This window comes from Trachypithecus francoisi, unplaced genomic scaffold (assembly GCF_009764315.1).
Source record: "Trachypithecus francoisi isolate TF-2019V2 unplaced genomic scaffold, Tfra_2.0 Lachesis_group3, whole genome shotgun sequence".
Lineage (NCBI taxonomy): Eukaryota > Metazoa > Chordata > Mammalia > Primates > Cercopithecidae > Trachypithecus > Trachypithecus francoisi.
Genome location: NW_022681468.1, coordinates 35097460 through 35119074, shown reverse-complemented (window position 1 = coordinate 35119074; position 21615 = coordinate 35097460). Strand labels below are relative to the sequence as shown.

At 44.0% G+C, this 21615-nt stretch overlaps 1 protein-coding gene across 1 annotated transcript; it reads right to left on the bottom strand.

Moving 5' to 3' along the window:
* Positions 1–1176: 1176 nt before the first annotated feature.
* On the bottom strand, positions 1177–18226 carry SLC10A1 (solute carrier family 10 member 1). The gene is made up of 5 exons (XM_033187589.1): positions 17706–18226; positions 12024–12234; positions 4815–4993; positions 3959–4155; positions 1177–1713 (listed from the first exon to the last, which is right to left on the bottom strand). Exons 1-5 carry the CDS (start codon positions 18059–18061, stop codon positions 1607–1609), a joined length of 1050 nt encoding a protein of 349 aa, XP_033043480.1. The 5' UTR covers positions 18062–18226; the 3' UTR covers positions 1177–1606.
* Between the last annotated feature and the right edge of the window lie 3389 nt (positions 18227–21615).

Sequence of the window (21615 nt, the reverse complement as noted above, 5' to 3'; positions counted from 1 at the left end):
CTGGGATTACAGGTGTGAACTACTGAATCGGCCATGTTTATTCATTTCTAAGGGCAGTTTGAGGCCAACCCTATCTTCTTCAAAGCTAAACAAATATGTTTTTATATAACTTGTATGTAACCAAGTCTCCTAGCAGATGATGTTGGTTAGATAATAGAGAAAACAATTTGAACAGTTAGGTATGTATGGATATAATTAGTAAAAATGATAGCGTTTTCAAAAATCTGCTTTTTTAAGAGGATGTTAGTGACCCAAATCTGTGATTCTCATTTTGGTGTTGGGAGTATTTGTTAGTCCTGCACATTTGCCAAACTGATAGCCGAAAACTATATTGTCTTGGTTTCATTTGTACCGGACCATACAAAATGATAAAAATCCCAAGTAATTAAGCATGATTGACTTTTTGTAAGTGTTAATATTTGTTGTTAATCATTTACTTGATCTTTATTTGCATGTGATATGCAAAATGTTTAAGTTTTATTAGAGACAATTTGAAATTTGTGAATTCTAGGTATTTGAACATTTTTCTTTGAATTGGGAAACCACTCATTTAGTTTGTTGTACCCAGTTTTGGGAGTGCTTTGTGTTAAAACCAGGTATCTACTGAACTTATTTATTTTTTTTTTTTTGAGACGGAGTCTTGCTCTGCCACCCAGGCTGGAGTGCAGTGGCCGGATCTCAGCTCACTGCAAGCTCCGCCTCCCGGGTTTACGCCATTCTCCTGCCTCAGCCTCCCGAGTAGCTGGGATTACAGGCGCCCGCCTCGTCGCCCGGCTAGTTTTTTGTATTTTTAAGTAGAGACAGGGTTTCACCGTATTAGCCAGGATGGTCTTGATCTCTTGACCTCGTGATCCGCCCGTCTTGGCCTCCCAAAGTGCTGGGATTACAGGCTTGAGCCACCGCGCCCGGCCTTGAACTTAAAAAAGAGATTCTTAGGTAACATTGTGTTACAGTGTTCCTGGTTTTTCCTTGTCAAAAGTTTTTCTCTACTAACGTGATGCATTTGCCCAGTTGTTTCATTTCATTAGCTATTTTTGAGTTTGTTTTGCCTAATTGCATCTTACTGTGTTCACTTTTGCATACTTGATGTCAAATTTGACTTTTCAGGAGCATCATCCCAATCATGTCAAAAGGGAAGGAATGGGATCTGAATTTTTTAGATTAGAACTTCTGAAGTCTAATTCTGCAGCATTCTTGAGCATTTATTTCTCTTTTGGGTCACAAAACTTGGAATGGGATTTGGGTATTTGAGTAATGGGTTAAACATATATATTGATTAGTTCAGGAATTGAGTGACTTAAGATGCTTATCAGGCACTGTTTTAGAGATCCTGGCAAGAGGCAGATTTAGTTTCTGGTTTCATCGAGTTTCCAGTCACTGAACAAGTCTTTGAAATAAGTAGCAAATTCTAAGTTGGGGATGGGTGAGGCTTCTTGGGCAGACACCCTGTCTGTGTTCCCAGCCAAGGCTTGATGATTCTGATAGATGTACCGGAAATGCTGGAGAGAGACTCAGACAAGACTGGTGTTTTTGCTGCTCTCTGTAGTTGACCAGACTGGCTTTCAGAATTGCTTTGGGACCAGAATTCAGGCCACCAGGGGAAGGGCTAGGCTGTGCAAGGGGAGCAGTCCTCCCCTTTGTAGGTGCCATTTCCCAGAGCTCCTGGAATTGTTTCTTCAGTTGTGGCAGCTGTGTAGATCATTTTTGTTTTATCTGTAAAGTTAAGGGGTCATAGGTGTAGAGAGAGAACAAGAGGAGTGAACAATGAAGCTTGTTTAATCTGGAAAGTACAAGAATACCAGCTCAGCCCTAGGGTGTTGTATATATTTTCCATCTCTATTATCTCTCCCATGGTTTACTCTTTAAACTGACTTTCCCCTCAATCTCCCTAATGGTAGTACTAGTAATAAAAGTCTTAATGAATTAGACTGTTGAGTCTTCATCATCACTTCACCTCTAACTTCTCTGTACATACAGTAAAACAACAGGGGAGATGAGTTTATGTATGCAAGGACTGTGTCGCATTCAGGGAATGAGGAGGCAGGGAGGAAAGATCTTTCTGAGAAAGTCTAACCAAGAGAGTTTCCAGTTCTTCCCCCCAACACCCAATTGTTCTGCCTCTTTTCATGCCCATCGTGTAGGTGGTGGTGCAAATTTGAAGATAGCTTTGATTCCTGCACCTTTCTCTACATATGGGAGAGTTCTCTATACAGAGTGCTTCCATCTGTATAGAAAGGTGCAGGAATCAAAAGTATAAAAACTTGACAGATTCTTTCCCCTGAGAATAGCTTCTTGGGGCCATTAGGTCCAAAGAAATAAGTTGCTTTGATTTAATGTTTCTACTGGGGTCTTCTGAGATACATTGTGAGGAAAGTTCTTTATAAGTCTTGAGAGCTAAAGATCCATAGAGTAGTCGGCCGGGCGCGGTGGCTCAAGCCTGTAATCCCAGCACTTTGGGAGGCCGAGGCGGGCGGATCACGAGGTCAGGAGATCGAGACCATCCTGGCTAACACGGTGAAACCCCGTCTCTACTAAAACATAAAAAAAACTAGCCGGGCGAGGTGGCGGGTGCCTGTAGTCCCAGCTACTTGGGAGGCTGAGGCAGGAGAATGGCGTGAACCCAGGAGACGGAGCTTGCAGTGAGCCAGGATCCAGCCACTACACTCCAGCCTGGGCGACAGAGCGAGACTCCGTCTCAAAAAAAAAAAAAAGATCCATAGAGTATTGTCCTTTGCGGTCAGTCCAGGCCTTTGTGGCACTAAAACCTCAAATCTGGGAACTTGGTCTAGAAACTTCTGTGCACTTTTTGTAAGAGGGCAGCAAATCTCTTGCGTTCCTCTCAGGTAAGCATCAGACTAGATTCTCACTGTAGCTTTGAACCAAAGCTTCAAAAATGGTTCTAGAGTATGGTCAGCCTGTACTTGTTTCCTGTTGGCTGCTTGGCAGCCTAATTACATCTTAGCTAATTGCAAAGGGAAAGAGAATCAGCATTTGCTAGTATAATGTAACAAATTCCAACAGGGAAAGTTGTGTATTTCTCCTAGGGTGTAAATCACAGTCCCTAGGTTCTAGACAAGGTTTTGAAGGGGACTTCAATTCATGGATTTGAAGGGACAGTTGAAGGATTTGGAAAGTACTTAGGAAGAATATACTAATGTTTAGAGTTATAATGAAATGTGTTATAAAGTATGTTTGGGTGTTTGAATGTCCTGTTTTTTTTTTTTTTTTTTTCATTGTTAAAGTACACTTTGAGGAAGACACTCTGGTTTCTGGTCTGTCTTGAGGTTCAATTTTATTTTGAAAGGTAGTGCTCTGAGCATTTTAGAGAAGAGCTGCTATGTTAACTCCATAGTGATCAGAGTAAAGTATAAATCATATTAATTAATCAAGTTTATTATGGAGGTAGTCACTGTTTTAACAATCTTATGCTTAAGTTTCCTTTACTGTGTAACTGGAGTTGAGAAATCTTTTTTTTTCTTTATTCTGGGTTATATTAGGCTGCAGTGCTTTTGTATGTTTTTCCTCATATGGGGGTGCCAGTGGTGCTGTGGCTCTGATCTGTTTCCAGGAAATGAGAACCTAGTCCTGAGAAATGGAAACTTCCCCAACTCTTGTGAGTAGAGGTCTTTCACACAACTAATAATCTCAGTTGTCCAAGGCAGTTCTGTCCTATGATGTCTCCCTACTGAGACAAAGCAGCCCAAATTCCTTCAGTTTTATGAGGTAAACTGCATCCACAATTTCATTCTCCCAGCTAGAAGGAAGAAGTGGAGTGCAGTTGATGGAAGTAGCCTTGGATCTTTAAAGCTTCTCGAATGCTTCTTGGGGCTACCTGGTTCTTAGTGGTTTGATAAAAGCTAAAGCCCTATCCAAAAAGTCCCTGCTAGAAACTTGCTTGTTGGCAGGCTCAGGTCCAATACTGGAGCAGAACTTGAAGTAGGCATCATTCAGTACTCACCCTTGGGAGTCTTGAATTTCTCATAGCACCGAAAAATGGCAATGAGGAAAAGCCCTTCTCCAAGCTGGAAAATCATGTAGAGGAGAGGAAAGAAGAAAAGTGGTCCGATGACTTCAGGGGGAAAGGCCACATTGAGGATGGTGGAACAGAGTTGGACATTTTGGCATCCGGTCTCCATGCTGACAGTGCGTCGGCACCTGTGTCGGTGAAGAAAACTCCACATACACTCAGAAGGAACTGGAGGGAGCAACTTTGTCCCAGTGCCGCTACCAAGGAGTTTGTCAGCAGATGGAATCTAGACCCTGGACAGGGGTACTTTGCTGTTGCTATTATAGGTGTTTGGATACCTTTGGCGTCTGGCTTTTTAATCCATTCAAATATCGTTCCTCAATTTTTTTCAAGTCTCTTGTCCAGTTAAGTCTCTTGTCCAGTTAGTGCATCTGAACATATTGCCAGGAAAACGCCTTGCCCAGATTTCAGGTTCCTAGCTTGCTACTCTTTTCCTGAAAGACTAGGACAAGAATGAAGCCCATGGGACAGTGGGACCTAAAATAATACTATCTCCAGGTGTGTGGTGGCTCACGCCTGTAATCCTAGCACTTTGGAAGACTGAGGCAGTCGGATTAGTTGAGCTCATTAGTTCAAAACTAGCCTGGGCAACATGGTAAAACCCCATCGCTAGAAAAGATAAATCAGCTGGGCATGGTGGCTTGTGCCTGTAGTCCCAGTTACTTGGGGGACTGAGGCAGGAGGATCACTTAAGTCCAGGAGGTTGAGGCTACGGCGAACCGAGAATGTGCTACTGCCCTCCAGCCTGGGAAACAGACCCTTTCTTAAAAAAAAAAATAATACCTACCGTGCGTTGAGGCAGAAGAGAGCGGAGAGAACATAACCCAGCAGAAAGCCAATAAAAGGCATCAGGGAGGAGGTGGCAATCAAGACTGGTGTCATGGCAAACATGATGCTCTTGCCCACATTGATGGCAGAGAGAACTGTGACAGCCACACTGCACAAGAGAATGATGATCGTCCCTCCCTGGAAATGAAGACAAGAAGAAAAGGCAATTAGAAGAGTTGGGGATAGAAAGGAACAGAGAGGAGGGAAGCACAGGTAGAAATTGGAGGTGGGAAACATTGCAGTAAAACACGAAGTGGAAGGGAATATGAAAGATCTTTATTTTCTTTTTGGATTTCTTTTCTTTTTTTAAATTATTAATATTAGGGACAGGGTCTCACTATGTTGCCCAGGCTTGTATTAAACTCCCGGACTCTGGTGGTCCTCCTGCCTTGGCCTCCCAAAGTGCTGGGATTAGAGGTGTGAGCCACTGCACCGAGCCCATCTTTTTAGGTTTCTTATCAGTAGCTAGGAAGCCTGGGGACAGCTGATTAACACTTTGATTATTACAAACTCAACCAAGCACAGTTTCTGCTTTTGACACGTCTCTGCATAGCAAACTGAATGAAGTGTTATATGAGGCTGTTCAGGCCTCCTGCAAAATGCATGTATTAAAAGTTTCAAAGTCAGTATTTTTGGAACTTATATACACATTCCTACAATACTGTCATTGTTCCACATACTTTGAAACTCATTAGAACTTGTCATACATATTTGTCTCAAATACCTTTATTACAGATAGGGATTTTATCCATTTTAGGATCAATTTGACTTCTGGAAATTGCCAAGAGTCATTTGAAACAAAGCTGGTCAAGGTGGATGATCAAGCCCGTAAATACGGTTTTAAACCCAAAATGATGTCTAATAATAAGGGGACAAACCTACTTTCTTGAGTGACCTGCAAATTGAATATGAAGGAAGTTCCCAAAATAACTTTCAGAAATGTCTTGGGTGATAACATCATTGGAAACTACGCGGGTCTACTCTGAATGAAATTATAGGATTTTTCATTGTGCAACATAGGATGCAACCTTTCAAAGTGCACGTCCGTGAACTTTGTGCTTTCCAGTGTGCATTTTAGAGAATTGCATGCTCCAAAATGATAAACAGGTATGTGTAAATTTAAGACTGTCCCTTTTACCTCCTTTGCAAATGTTTCTCAAACTTACCATGTTATTTTGTAATAGTTATATGTGTTGGTTCACTTTTTGGTTCATTCACATGTGTTGCATTTTATATTTCCTAGTAACATTTTTTAAAATGTGGTAAAATATGCATAGCGAAGTTTGCCATTTTAATCACTTTTGAGTGCACAGTTCAGTGGCATTAAGTACATTCATAATGTCCTAACGACATTTTAACATTTGTGTTGCTCACATTTCAGCTGCACAGCTTTATGTTTCTGTTTTTAATGCTTGTTGCAACTGATATGATCATATAAAACATCACCTATACCAATTAGTGGTCCTGTCCCAGCATAGGAAGGACTTTCACACATCTCTTCAATAACCATGTGCTTCAAGTTTTATTAAAAGTCTTATTAGCTAATGAGCTTCTCAGTTTACCTTTGCATTTTTGGTTGATTTCCCCTTTTGGATTTCTGTCTTTCGAGTTTGTCCTCCACCCAACAGTCAAATAGTTTTTATCTCCATCAAGAGTGTAGTGGAAAATTTAGGAGGCACTGGGCTGCAGAAATTGTCCACGAATCCAAAAGCTCTATTCCTCTGTATAGGCATTCACTCTTATTCTTTCACTCATGTTCTCTGACTCTTGGGGGCAGCACAGTTGTGATTATGAGCACAGACTTGGATATGATCCGGGTGGGAAAGCTGGCTTTGCTAGTCTCCAGGTGTGTAAGCTTTGGGGAGTCACTCAACCTGAGTGAGGTTGACAGCATAGGACCTGGCATATAAGAAGCATTCACTAAACTGTAACTCCTATTATTACTCAAAGGGGAGGAATGTAACATTCTAGAGTTTCGTCACTCTCACCGCTGCCATCTCTGGAAATTTATCCTGTCTACAACCCCTGCTGAGACAAGTGGCCCTCGGTAGTTGCTTCTCCATAGGCCACAATGTTTGGTACCACCTGACTTCATTGCCCTGCTCACAACTGGGATGAGTGTCCATTAGTGAGCAGCCAATCCATTGGCTTACCAGTGACACATGAGATGATATGTCCACATGCTACCCACAAAGGTGGCCTGCACAGGCTGGTGAGTGGTAGAAATAATCAGTTTCTCTCACTTAGGAAGTTTGCAGGATTACAGAGAGGGAAGCAATAGAAGGGACAAGTGTCAAAACACACAGAGGCCTGGGAGCAACAGAAGCCACAAGTTGGCAGAAGCTATAAGACAAAGGAGAGTTAGGGATCAGTTCATCAGTAGCAGCAGGTGTGGGAAATGCATGAGTAGAGTGTTAAGTCAATGAAATGGTGGGATCCTTATTAAAGAATGGTGGATGGCTTATGGTGAAAGTGGCTCCTGGACCATGTCATTCTCAGATTCATCAGCCTTCTAGCCACATAGCCTTTGGATAAACCCTTGCATGGGTAAGTTAAAAATTTCTTGAATTGCCTTTCAAAATGAGCATCCCTGAAATTGTATCTTGGTATATCTAAATGTGACCTTCTACCAGCGAATGCAACTGGTTGAACCCAGTGTGAGCAGATACCTGCTGCCAGAGCTAGTTATTGAAAGTTGGGTTATTTTGATTTGCAAGGTCCTAGGAGGGTTAAGTGTGCAAAGAGGCCAGGACAATCATTTGTTCATTTTCCAGTTTGGCACTCACTGTATTATTTATGGGACAGGGTGACAAAGGATGAGCATAGTCCTCAAATAGCCATAGAAACAAGGGAACCTCAGCCTTTGCAACTTGACCCACATGTTCGTCTCTGCATCCTCACAGGAGTGATTCCAGTTTTGGAAAATAGGAAAATCACTGTAGCTGTTGACTTTGTGGTTGTTTAACCCTGGAGGTTTAATCAGGGACAAAATGGGTCCAGGGCATGCCAAGATTTTTTAGATCACCTTTTATGTAGTCCCTTATTACTAGTCTCTGTCTTTCTAGCCAAGGTATGTATTAGCCCTTTTAATGTTCTCTGGCTTCATTTTGACTTCATTTCCTCTTTGGCATTGAGTAGTGGATGTGCAACACAACAGGAACAGAGACTGGTTGAGACAATCCTGGCTCTGCCAAGTAACTTTTCCGGGCCTCAGTTACTCTATCTGCAAATTGAGAATAAGGCAGGAGACTGAACTTCATCTTAAAGGCTTCTCCAGCTTTAAAATTTGAGATTCTACTTTTTGCAACCTCAGAGAAACGCTTCTAAAGCTACTCTGAGGTAGAAAGGAGACATGCTGTTGCATCAGTTGTCATTAGCACTGTGATTTGGTATTCTGGTCCCCAGTTTCCCACCTATAAAACAGGGGAGGGTAGAGTAGCATTAAATGATAGCAGTGGTCACTTCACATTTTAATATTCTTTTTTTTTTTTTTTTTGAGATGGAGTCTCGCTCTGTCGCCCAGGCTGGAGTGCAGTGGCCGTTTCTCAGCTCACTGCAAGCTCCACCTCCCGGGTTTACGCCATTCTCCTGCCTCAACCTCCCGAGTAGCTGGGACTACAGGCGCCCGCCACCTCGCCCGGCTAGTTTTTTGTATTTTTTTTTTTTTTGAGACGGAGTCTTGCTCTGCCACCCAGGCTGTAGTGCAGTGGCCGGATCTCAGCTCACTACAAGCTCCGCCTCCCGGGTTTACGCCATTCTCCTGCCTCAGCCTCACGAGTAGCTGGGACTACAGGCGCCCGCCTCGTCGCCCGGCTAGTTTTTTGTATTTTTTTAAGTAGAGACGGGGTTTCACCGTATTAGCCAGGATGGTCTCGATCTCCTGACCTCGTGATCCGCCCGTCTCGGCCTCCCAAAGTGCTGGGATTACAGGCTTGAGCCACCGCGCCCGGCCTAGTTTTTTGTATTTTTTAGTAGAGACGGGGTTTCACCGTGTTAGCCAGGATGATCTCGATCTCCTGACCTCGTGATCCGCCCGTCTCGGCCTCCCAAAGTGCTGGGATTACAGGCTGAGCCACCGCGCCCGGCCACATTTTAATATTCTTTATATTTTATATGCATTTCTTTAAGATCGTTTGTGGGTTTATAGGATTTTTTAAAAATTAAAGCAATCTGATGCACCCCACAAACTACCTTAAAGAAATGAAATGATGCACACAAACATGTTTCTCTGTGTATGTTGTTTTTCTACTGGTGTGTGGAAGGGCAGCAGACAGGACTTGCCCTTCATTCCTTTATTTATTCTCAGGCATTGGCTATGGGGGCACTGTGATAGGTGCTATGGATTCAGTGTTAATTAAGACATAGCCTTATGGTCTTGCTTCTTGAGAAATAAGTGGGGAATAAACATGAACAGGTATTTTTAATGCAGTATAATAATTTCTACAGGGGTTGGCTGGAGTGTTGGGTGCTATGGGAATGAATAGGACAAGCATCCTACTCAGGCTTAAGAGGTTTAAGGAAGGTTTCCTGGAGGAGGCGCTATTTGTGTTGTGACTTAAAGGATGAGTGAGAGTGACCCAGTGAAAGATGGTGAGTGGGGTGAGAATTGGGAGGAAGAGTGTTTCAGGTGAAGGGAAGGGCATGTGCAAAGAGAAAAGAGCTGAGACTGGTAAGGTCAATTGAGACCAAATCAAGAAGTGCCACATTAAGAAGTTTAAACTCTATCTTGGGGGAAGGAACCAATGAGAGGCTTTAAGCAGTGGAGAGACATGATAGAGTTTGTACTTTATATCTTCACCCTCAGGTTAAAACTGGGTGAGGAGGTTGGATGAGAAGGCCATTTGAGTTGTCTAGTGAGAGGTAAGGATGGAGAGGAATGAATGGATTCCAGCAACAGAAAGTGGAATCGACGGTCATTAATTAGATAGGTGTGAGTGGTGAGGGAGAAGGGAACATTGAGAATGACTTCCAGTTTCCGGTTGAGGCAATTGGGCACACACAGAGTGCCACTAACTGAGATAACCACACAGCAGGAGGAGATGACTTATTTAACATATATTGAGTTTTAAATGCCCGAGGTATATTCAGATAGAAAGATCAGTAGATAATAAATGGATTCTGGAGTCAGGAGAGAGTTCAGGTCGGATGATGCTGTTCTGAAAGTCTCAGCTTGCAGATGGTAATTGCAGACCTGAGAGGGATCAGATCCTGGGCTAGGAGAGGTGTGGTGAGAAAGGCAGAAAGCTTGGTCTGAATGCAGAGAAATGCCTTTGACCAGAGGAACTCATAAGGGAGTCTGAAGGAGGTCATGAGAGGCAGGAGGAAAGCAACAGAGCCTAGAGTCACTAAAGCTGACAGAGAAGGCTTTTGAGGAGGAGGCAGTGGTCAATTATGTCCAATGCTGCTAGAAAGTCAAGGAAGGATTGAGAAATGTCCATTGGATTTAGCAGAGAAAGTAGAGCAGGTGGTCATCAAGATGCTGGGTGGATGGGAGACCAAGGAGGAGAGAAGAGAGGGATTCAAATAATGGAAACAAGTTGCTGAGGGCCTGGTCACTGTGAGAGAGCTCTGGCGGTGGCATGGGGGAGATGGAGGGTGTCTGAGAGGCAGCGATGGACAGAGAGAGAGAGAGGAGTGAGGGTGATTTTTCATGAAGCCTGCCTAGGAAGGGGAGCAAAGGGGGAGGTATTAGGTGGAATGGCAGGTGGATTCCACAAGAAATCCCAGTGAGAGATAGTTTTTGTTCTGTTTTTTGAAAATAAGAGATACGTGAGTCTGTGTCCAAGCTGACTGTGAAGAACCAATACAGAGATGTTTTAGAAATGAGAGTGAGAGAGGGGAGGCTGCTGGACCAGGGGCATAATCACTAAAAGGAGGTCTATGAGTACAAGGGTGGAGAGAATGATGCTGAGGTGGGGTGACCGGCCAGGGAAAGGAGGAGGGATGATTCCTCCATGCCCTCTAGCAGGCGGGAAGTGGCCATGGCACTGGGACAGGGAAAGGGCAAAACTACTCTTGAGACAATAGTAGTGTGAAAATAAAACCCCCCTGAAAACTGGACTCTTGACTTCTTTGTTCCAGGCTCAAAGCTGCTGCCAAACTTTGGGGTTCTCAGCAGCACGCCTTACAGACCAGGCCAGAGGCATTGATGCAAGGGCAGAGACAGTACAGGATGTCAGAAGATCAAGTCCTTCCTGAGGACCAGGATGACCCCCTGGCTCTGTGGGATGAACAGTGAGCCAAGGGGGAGGCTAGCAGAGACTGAACTCCAAGGTTGAAAATGTTGGTGGAGAGACCATAGCTGCACTCTAAGAGTCTGGGATTTTTCTGCACACAAGGCAGTGGCATGATGCCCTGTCTATGACCACGGTGCTCCTCAAAACCTTTGTGGCCTTAATTCACTCTGCTTCCCACCCTGTCCCTCTCCTGAAATGCTGGGAATGGGTATACTACCTCTCTCCTCTAGCTTCTTGCCACATCAGCCAAATTTGCCCTTGGTGCCCTCTCAACTCCTCTATTCAGGCTTCTCCCCAGGTTTACCTAAATGCCTCAAGCCCTTCCTTTTTAAGAAGCCTCCTTTACCACTCCAGCCCTCACTGTTCCCATCTCCTTGCCTTCTGCAAATACTTGTGTGTACACTGGAATTGGATCTTCTCTCTCTCTCTCTTTTTTTTTTCCTTTTTAGAAATGGAGTCTTGCTTTGTGGCCCAGGCCGGAGTGCAGTGGTGCGATCTCAGCTCACTGCAACCCCCGCCTCCCTGGTTCAAGCGATTCTGCTGCCTCAGCCTCCTGAGTAGCTGGGATTACAGGCACTTGCTACTATGCCGGGCTAATTTTTAAATTTTTTTTTTTTGTATTTTTAGTAGAGATGGAGTTTTCCCATGTTGGTCAGGCTGGTCTCAAACTTCTGACCTCAGATGATCCACCCGCCTCAGCTTCCTAAAGTGTTGGGATTACAGGCATGAGCCACTGCACCGGCCTCATGTGTTACTTCACTTTGTGCAAAGATCAGACTCTGGTGACATTGAATCCTCAGAGTGCATAGCATAAAACTTACCATCTAGTAGGAGCATATATTTGTTTATTATTAATATAGTGATTATACTGTGTAGTTGTATATGGTGTTTTTATTCTTTTGCCATAATTTGTCAAGCCCCCAGGTTCTTACCTTGATGACATAGCGCATGTATTGTGGCCGTTTGGATTTGAGGACGATCCCTATGGTGCAAGGAATGAGAACCGGGACCAGTGATAATATGATGCGTCCATAGGGCACCTTGTCTTTCAGGTCCCCATCATAGATCCCCCTGGAGTAGAGGTACAGGAGGAGGGGCATCATGCCGAGGGCACAGAAGGTGGAGCAGGTGGTCATCACAATGCTGGTGGGAGACATGTGAAGAGGGGAGAGAGAGAGCCCATAAATACAGACTATTTTGTTGAGCGCCTGCTAAGTGGCAGTCACTGTGCTAAGTGCTTGACATATATGACTTCAGTTCCTTTCCCCCATATCATTAGGCAGTAAGCATACTATCTTTTCGCTGACAAGGAAGCTGGAGACTAGAAGAGTTGTGTCCTGCTCGAAATCACACAAGGTAGTAAGTGGCCAAAGCAGGATTTGAACTTAGGCTGGCTCAACTGCTTCAATCCCTGTGTGCTTCATTGTGGAAGGAGCCATTCTGATCTCCTTCTCTGTAATAGAACCCTTTTTGCATTGAGCACCTTCCCCATGCCAAGCCCATTTTGTAGAAATGTGTGATCCCATTACTCTGGTCATTAGCCCACTGGACCAGGGAATAGCACCTGACCCACAGTTACTAAATGTCTGGTTTAGAGCCTAGGGAATGGCTGGTTGTAGTGGCTTTGTCCAACGGAGACAATAACGATTAGCTATATCAGCACATTTTACCTTGTGGGGAGTCTGAGTGTGAGACACAGTGACAGGGCACTTGGTCTTTGGGGATAGGTGGCATGGGAGTGATGGTCAGGCAGAAGCCAAAAACCCTACTAAGAAAAATCAGTAAACAGATATCATGATTAAAAGGACTGTAAAAGAAATAGTGAAGCAGTAAGAAACAGAATAATGGAAGGGCCATAATGGTGGGGTAGTAGAGAAGGCAGTAATAGATACCCATGTTGAGTAAGTGACAAGATAACTTGGTCAGACTTGCTTTGCATCTTGGATAGTATTCCAGTCCCCAACTCTGGTGTTCTCATGCTCTTTACTTTCTGGTTCCTCCTGATATTATTTAAAATAAATTGAGTGTGATACTCAGAGCCTGAATAATATATCCTTCCAGCTCTAATATGTATCCTACTTGTCCAATTCCCTTTTCCATTTGGAATCTTATATATGTTAGTCCCAGGACCCTGTCTAGGGAGAGGCCCTCTGGAAAGGTCAACTGAGAAGGAAGCTGATAGGGCATCTCCTTGGATTTATGGACATTCACATTAAAAAATATGGCTCTGATTTTTATTCCAGTGGGAAGGTGGTTGGGAGGTGAGGGCTTGGCAAGACCCTAGGAAAACCACACTCAGTGTGTCCCTCCTCCTCCCCACAGCCCCACCCTCCATCTACACTTCTTTCATTATTTCCATAAAGACTGAATATGACTTAAATATGCATCAAGAGCAGCCTATATCAAAGGTTCCAGAGCATAGCTATCAAGAACAATAGGTAGACATGTCATAAGGATAAAAGCTGTTAGAGGTGAGGAGAGTCCCTCAAAGAAAATTGTGAACTAGATAATAGGAACTCCCCAACCCCCATGAACACTTAAATACACACTTGAGCTTGTAAGAAATTAACATTTATTTTAAGTGTGGCATAGTGGCTTACGCTTATAATCCCAGCATTTTGGGGGGCCAAGGAGGGAGGATTGCTTGAAGCCAGGAGTTTGAGACCAGCCTGGGCAACAAAGTAAGACCCCTGTGTCTACATACAAACAAATGAACAAACAGCTTCACTGTATAAAGGGGTTATGGAGGGGAGTGGAGTGTTAGTCTTGGCACTCTTTCATGCCCGAGGGAGGGACCAGAATTGAGGTCTTAGACCTGAGATGGGAGGAGCATTGAAACTGAGCAACCAATAATAAAAGGATCATGGGTTGGGGGGAAGGGAACTTTCTAATTATATCATCAATCAAATATGAAATCATGGTGGAAAAAGTATTTAGAACATAAAAATAGTAAAATACATATTTAAAAAACATAGTGAGGGGACTTTGGATTAGGCAATGGTTTCTTATATATGACATCTAAAGCACAAACAGCCAAAGAAAAAACAGATGAATCAGACTTTATTAATATTAAAAACTTGTGATTCAAAGGACACCATCAAGAAAGTGAAAAGCCAACCAGAGAATAGGAGAAAATATTTGCAAGTCATATATCTGATAAGGGTCTAGTATTCAGAATATATGAAGAACTCTTATAATGCAATAATAATAAAGTAAAAAATGGGCGAAGGATTTGAATGAGATGTTTTCCCAAAGAAGATATACAAATGGCCAATGAGCACATGAAAAGATGCTCAACATCATTACTTATTAGGAAAATGCAAATCAAAACCACTATGAGATACCACTTAATATCTACTAGCATGGCTATAATTAAAAAGATGGACAATAACAAGTGTTGCAGGGTATGTGGAAAATTTGGAATTCTCATACACTGCTGGTGGGAATGTAAAATGGTGCTTTGGAAAATAGTTTGGCAGTTTCTCAAAAATGTAAACACGGAGTCACCGTATAACCCAGTAATTCTACTCTTAGGTATATATTCCAAGGGAACAGAAAGCATGTTCACACAAAAACTTGCCTATGAGCTTCCGTAGACATTATTCATACTAGGCAACAAGTAGAAACAACCCATATGTCCATCAGCTGAATGAATGGATGAGCAAAATGTATTATGCCCATACAATGGGATATTATTACTCAATTACAAAAACAAATGAAGTATTGTGACATGCTGTCACATGAATGAACCTTGAAAATATTATGCTAAGTGAAAGAAGTATAGATACAAAAGGTCACATATTGAATGCTTCCATTTATGTGAAATCCATAGAGACAGAAAGTAGATTAGTGGTTGTCAAGGGTTAGAAAGGGAGAGAGAAATGGGGACTCCTGCTAAATGGGATGGAGTTCCTTTTTGGGGTATTGAAAATGTTCTGAAATTAGATAATGGTGATAGTTTCACAGCCTTGGAAATATGCTAAAAACCAAGGCATTGTACTTTTTAAAGAATGGATTTTATGGTATGTGAATTATATCTCAATGCAAAGTAATTTAAAAACCATGCCAGGAGTAAATAAAGCAATTATTAAAGGGCAATTTATAGCCTTACATATTTATATCGAAAAAGAAGAAAGACTAAAAATTAATTGAGTTAAGCACCTTACTCAAGAGGTTAGAAAGAGAAAAACCCAATACAAAGAAAAGGAAGAAATTTTTTAAGTTTTGTAAATTGTTAGGATCAGTAAAACCAAAAGTAGGGTTTTTTTGTTTTTCTTTTTTTTCTTAAAGGTCAGTTAAATAGACACCTCTGGCAAGACAGACCAGGGAAAAGAGAGAGAGCACTAACTGATGATGTTAGTGTGAAAAAGGGAACGTACTTACAGAGACAATGAAGATTTTAAAAAGTCATAAACTACAGACATTTTCATACGTTCATTTTTAACTTAAATGGACAATTTCATGGGAAATATAACCTACAAAACCAAGTCAATATGAAGCCAAAAACCTGATTCAACTTAGAATTATTTAAGACATTTAGCCGGGTGCGGTGGCTCAAGCCTGTAATCCCAGCACTTTGGGAGGCCGAGACGGGCGGATCACGAGGTCAGGAGATCGAGACCATCCTGGCTAACACGGTGAAACCCCGTCTCTACTTAAAAAAACTACAAAAAACTAGCCGGGCGAGTTGGCGGCGCCTGTAGTCCCAGCTACTCGTGAGGCTGAGGCAGGAGAATGGCGTAAACCCGGGAGGCGGAGCTTGCAGTGAGCTGAGATCGGCCACAGCACTCCAGCCTGGGTGACAGAGCGAGACTCCGTCTCAAAAAAAAAAAAAAAAAAAAAAAAAGACATTTAATAAGCAGTTCAAAACCTATCTTCTAGTACCCCACATGATTTATACTGTCCTACGGTAGTGTTCTACTAAACATGCAAAGTGCAGATTGCTGCAATATTATGCAAATCTATCCAGATAATATAAAAAGTGGAAACATGCCCCCATTTATTGTATAAGGTTGATATTATCTTGGAACTAACGCTGGAGAATGATATAAGAAAAGAAAATTCGGGGCCACTCTTATTTATGAACATAGAAGCAAAAATAATAAAATATTAGCAAATAAATCAAGCAGTGCTTTAAAAAAGTAATACAATTGAACAAGATGAGTAAGAATGATTTAACATTAGATAATCTATTAATACATACTACTGTATTATTAGATTAAAGAAATGGTATAATTTTGTAGATACAGAAAAGTCATTCAACAAAATTTAATGTTCTTACATAATAAATAGTATGATTTTGACTGAACGGAATGAAAATTCCTAGCAACGGAATGAAAATTCCTTAACTTGAAAGGAAATCTATTAGAAAAGTATATTAAACACTAAACTTAATGGTAAAAAGTTAGAGGGACTGGCTTGAGACTGAGGTTTCGCTAAAAGCAAGAGCTTCTGCGAGTGAGTCTTTAGCTTCAGCACAGGCTGCTGGAGCTGGAGCTGGAACGGGTCTGAAGTAGCTCCTCTGGCAGATGTTCTAGACTAGAGTCCCCCCTGTTTGCAAGGATGAACATCAACCAGCCCCTGCGTGCTGCGTCTGCAGGAGCGAGCCCTTGCTGATTTCTGCTTATAATGCTTTGGGCAGGGCGTTAGGGGGTGCTGCTGTCTTCCTCTTACCAGGGTGGCCGAGATGGGGCTGGCATATCCTGAGTGGGTGCTGGGAAACGCTGCGATCTCCCTGGTTGTGCCTTTGCATGGAAATGTCACTGCATCTGATGGGGAATGAGGGACTTTAAAGAGAAAACATCTCAGATGACTAGGTAATTGGGAGGACCTTTTGGAAATTCTTGCCTACTTTGCAGGAATTTGAGGTGCTCATTTAGTTCCAAGTCACCTTGATCTTCCTGGTGATGTTTGGAACGAATCACACTCCCTCTTTTTTTTTTTTTTTTAGACGGAGTCTCGCTCTGTCGCCTGGGCTGGAGTGCAGTGGCCGGTTCTCAGCTCACTGCAAGCTCCGCCTCCCGGGTTTAGGCCATTCTCCTGCCTCAGCCTCCCAGTACCTGGGACTACAGGCGCCCGCCACCGCGCCCGGCTAGTTTTTTTTGTATTTTTTTAGTAGAGACGGGGTTTCACCGTGTTAGCCAGGATGGTCTCGATCTCCCGACCTCGTGATCCGCCCGTCTCGGCCTCCCAAAGTGCTGGGATTACAGGCTTGAGCCACCGCGCCCGGCCTCACACTGCCTTTTAAATCTCTGGGCTCAAAGCAGGCAACCTGTCCACTGTTGTAGGTGGATGCAGTTCTCCAGAGGTTCCTTTGGCTTAAATCAATGCTTCTTTAAGACAATCCTTGAGACACCTCTGGAAGCAAGGAGATCACCACGAGCTTCCTGGACCAGTATGGTCCCTTTGGCTTGGTGCTTAAACCAGACATACCCCAACTCCTGTCCCCATCCCAGCATAAGCTCTTGGCAATAAATGCCAGCCTCCCCCTGCCCTAGTCTCCACCCAGGCTGCATTCACTCCTTCCTGGCTTTAGCCCAGCTCTTCCCCTCAATTTGTGACATCTCTAATGTAGCTCCTGTCCCAGGTTGTTCCCACCTCACCACCAGGCCTACCTGAGGTTCATGTCCCCCTTCATGGCCAGACTGAAGACATTGGACAGGTTCCCTCCAGGTGAGCAGCCACAGACCAGGATGGCCAGCGCCTCAATGTTGTTCAACTGGAAGACCTTGCCCAGCACAAAGGCTGTAAGGGGCATGATGCCATACTGTGCCACCAGGGCGATGGCCAGTCCTTTAGGCTTCCATAAGTGAGCCTTGATCTTGCTGAACTCCATGGTGCAGCCCAGCGAGAGCATAACGAAGAACAACATGAACACCAGGATGATGCTCAGTGCCAGGTCTGTGGGGCGCTTGCCAAAGTTGGGTGGCAGGGTGAAGTTGAAAGGGACAGATGTGTTGTGGGCCTCCATCCTCCTGTGAGGCAGTGGAAGACCACTCTTTGTTCTCCGGCTGACTCCGTTTCTTGTGCAGTTCTTGCTGGATGCCTTCTTTAATCACCTCTCAGGACAGAGAGTTTCTGGACAAAAGCTCTGGGCAAATAGAAGGGTTATGCAACTAGCTGAGCTATTTCTCTGGCTGTTGCCCCAAAGAGGAACAGCCCAGAACCTTATCTGCCTGCCCTAGCTCTCCCAAGCTCGCTGACCTCTGCTGAATTCCTGGATGCTACTCGTAGTCCTCCCTTGTCACTTTGCTGCTTCTGGGCTTATTTCTCCCCTTTGCCCTCCACTGAGTGTGCCTCATAGGCATTCGGTTCCTGGGGACCTGCCCAGGGCCCACCTGAATCCAGGTCCAGTCCATCTCCTTCCCTGCAGCTCCTGTTCCCAGCTCAGCCCTTGATTCCTTAATTTCTTGGTTGGGGAAAGGCGTCCTCCCCGTGTCCAGTGGGTTATCATTTGTCCCCAGAACCCATGAGAGTGAAAGGAGCTGGGTGTTGCCTTTGGTTCCTGGATATAGGTAGCATAGCCCAAGGGGGTGTGGGACAGGCAATGTCACTGGCCTCCAGGAGGGGATGTGTCCATGACCCTTTTCCTGGGAGCTGAGAGGATGTCAGTGTCCTCCCTGGCATCCTCCCGGGGAAACTTTTATCCCCAAACTGGGACTGTATGAGTCCCAAGGAGGAATACTAGTGGTGGCTGCTCCACACTCCCTGGAATGCTTACCGTCAGAGGGAATAACCAGCTGGGATGGTGGGTGGGCTCTCAGGAAGCTTGGAGGCTCTTTCCCCAAAGAGCATCCTGAGGGAACCCTGGCCGTGGAGATTGCTTTGTGCCCAAGGAGGCCCACTGCTTGGGAAACTTGCTGAGAAGGAAGGAGGAATGCAGTCTTTTCTACCTGACTTCCTGACTGCTTTACTTATGCACTGGGCCTGTGTGTTTCAGGCTGGGAGACAGGCTTGAGGTGTGCAGCAGCAGCAGAGAGAGGTGGGCATGCCGGGGGCAGGGCCACCTAGTGTGTGAGGTTATCCTAAGCCTTGCTCTTTCCATCTATCCCCACTACAGAGGTGGGACAAGGGAGGGGTCTCCTTCAGAAACACAATTGCCTCTTGGCTTGGTTGGAACGCAGGAGGCCTGGGTGGGGTCTGAAACAGGTGATTAGGCTTTGTATGTAGGACTCCAGAGGGCAGAATAGGGACCAGGGTGTGAACCACTGTTGGGTGGATGTGGGGACAGATTTTGGCTTGGTGCAAGGAACTACCTGAAAATGAGAGCTCTCCAAGGATGGCCTTGAGGTCTCTGGAATCCTGCTTGGATAAGGGTTGGATGGCAGGATCCATACGTATTGCATCGTATCCAAGAAAAGGCTGCTCCCTGGGCTTGTGCAGTGGACAACTTGCAGGGCCGTATACTGTGGCCCTGGGTGACATGAACTTGAAGCCCCTTTTCCTTTGAGAGTCTCTGCTAATGATTTTCAGGTGCTTGAGTTGGGCTGGTATCAAAGGGAGGGCAGGCAGAGGACTGGGCACTGGATGTGATGTCTGGACTGAGTGTTCCCACAGGGTAGGGTTGAGTCTCAAAGGAGTCTGCTTCCTCTCTCTGGGGCTAATCAGAAGGGAACAGAGTTGCTAGGGGAGAAATATTGATCACTGAGTACCAGTCACCATGGGAGGCAAAAAAAAAAAAAAACACCAAAAACCAAAAATGATATAATTCATGTTCCTGTTCTCAGGGACCTGATGGTCTGTACAAGACCACAGGTGGCCAGATGGTACACAATGCAATATGGAAGCTCGTGAGGGTGGAGGCCATGCAGGGCTGCCAAGTACACCTGTTCAGGTTGGGCACTGCACAATGCCAGGGACGCCACTCTACAGATGTGTTGTGCAACTGTACATGAGGCCTTGAAGTCAAAGGAAGAAGTTAGCTTTTTACACATTTGCCTGATGCCAAAGGGTAATGAGGAATTGACCAATATCTGTTAAAGAGTAGGGTCTGGGCATGTGTCTATTGATCCGATTGTGCACATCCAAAGAGAAGAGTTCCCATGAACACATTCACAACCTGGATTCTAAATCATGTAGTCTCTATCAACTCTCCCTCCTCACCTCTTCTCAGAAACCCTACTGTGAGTTTTTCCCTTCGAGAAAACACAGTTTCTTGCCCTGGCTACCCCTCCTCCCACTCCTCCCCATTCGCTCTGTTCCTAGCAATGTGCCTTTGCAGAGAATGGAAAAATCTCTTCTAGGAACCTGACACCCTCCATTCTTTTCCCCATATCCCCTCTGAATCTAATTTCATACAATTTTGGGGACAGGAAGATCTTTTGGTATTATGTTAATGATACCTGGGAGTTGTTGGGCCCATGCTGTGTGATGGATGCTGTGATTTAAATCACATTTCTTTTTAACTTTTATTTTAGATTTAGGGGTACATGTACAGGTTTGTTGTTACAGGCCAACTTGTGTTATGGGGGTTTGGTGCATGAACCACTTTGTCACCCAGGTACTAAGCATAGTACCTGATAGTTCTGATAGATATTGTTCCTGATTCTCTCCCTTTTTCCACCCTCCTCCCTCAAGTAGGCCCCAGTGTCTGTTGTTCCCTCTTTGTGCCCATTAGTTCTCATTATTTAGCTCCCACTTATCAGTGGGAACATGCAGTATTTGGTTTTCTGTTCCTGCATTAGCTTGCTAAGAATATTGGCCTCCAGCTCCATCTAGGTTCCTGCAGAGAACATGATCTCATTCTTTTTTATGGCTGCATAGATTCCATGTTGTATAGGTACCACATTTTCTGTATCCAGCATACTGTTGATGGGCATTTAGGTTGATCTATGTCTTTGCTATTGTGAATAGTGCTGCAGTGAACACACGTGTGCATGTGTCTTTATGGTAGAATGACTTATATTCCTTTGGATATATACCCAGTAATGAGATTGCTGAGTTGAACAGTAGTTCTGTTTTTAGTTCTTTGAGAAATTGCCACACTATTTTCCACAATGGTTTAACTAATTTATACTTCCACCAGCAGTGCAGCAGTGTATAAGTGTCCCCTTTACCTTGAATGTAAATGGGCTAAATGCCCCAAGTAAAAGGCACAGAGTGGCAAGCTGGATAAAGAAGCAAGGCCGAACAGCATGCTGTCTTCAAGAGACCCATTTAACATGCAATGGCACTCACAGGCTTAAAATAAAGTGATGGAGAAAAATCTACCAAGCAAATGGAAATCAGAAAAAAGCACGGGTTGCAATCCTAATTTTAGACAAAGCAGACTGTAAGCCAACAAAGATGAAAACAGACAAAGAAGGGCATGACATCATGGCAAAGAGTTCAAATCAACAAAAAGGCCTAACTATCCTAAATATAGGTGCACCAAACACAGGAGTACCCAGATTCATAAAGCAAGTTTTTTTAAAATTAAATCATAGAAATTTATTTTTTGTAATTCTGGAGGCTGGAAAGTGTAAGATCAAGGTGCTGGCAGATTCAGTGACTGATGAGGGCTGCTCTCTGCAAATAATGCCTTGT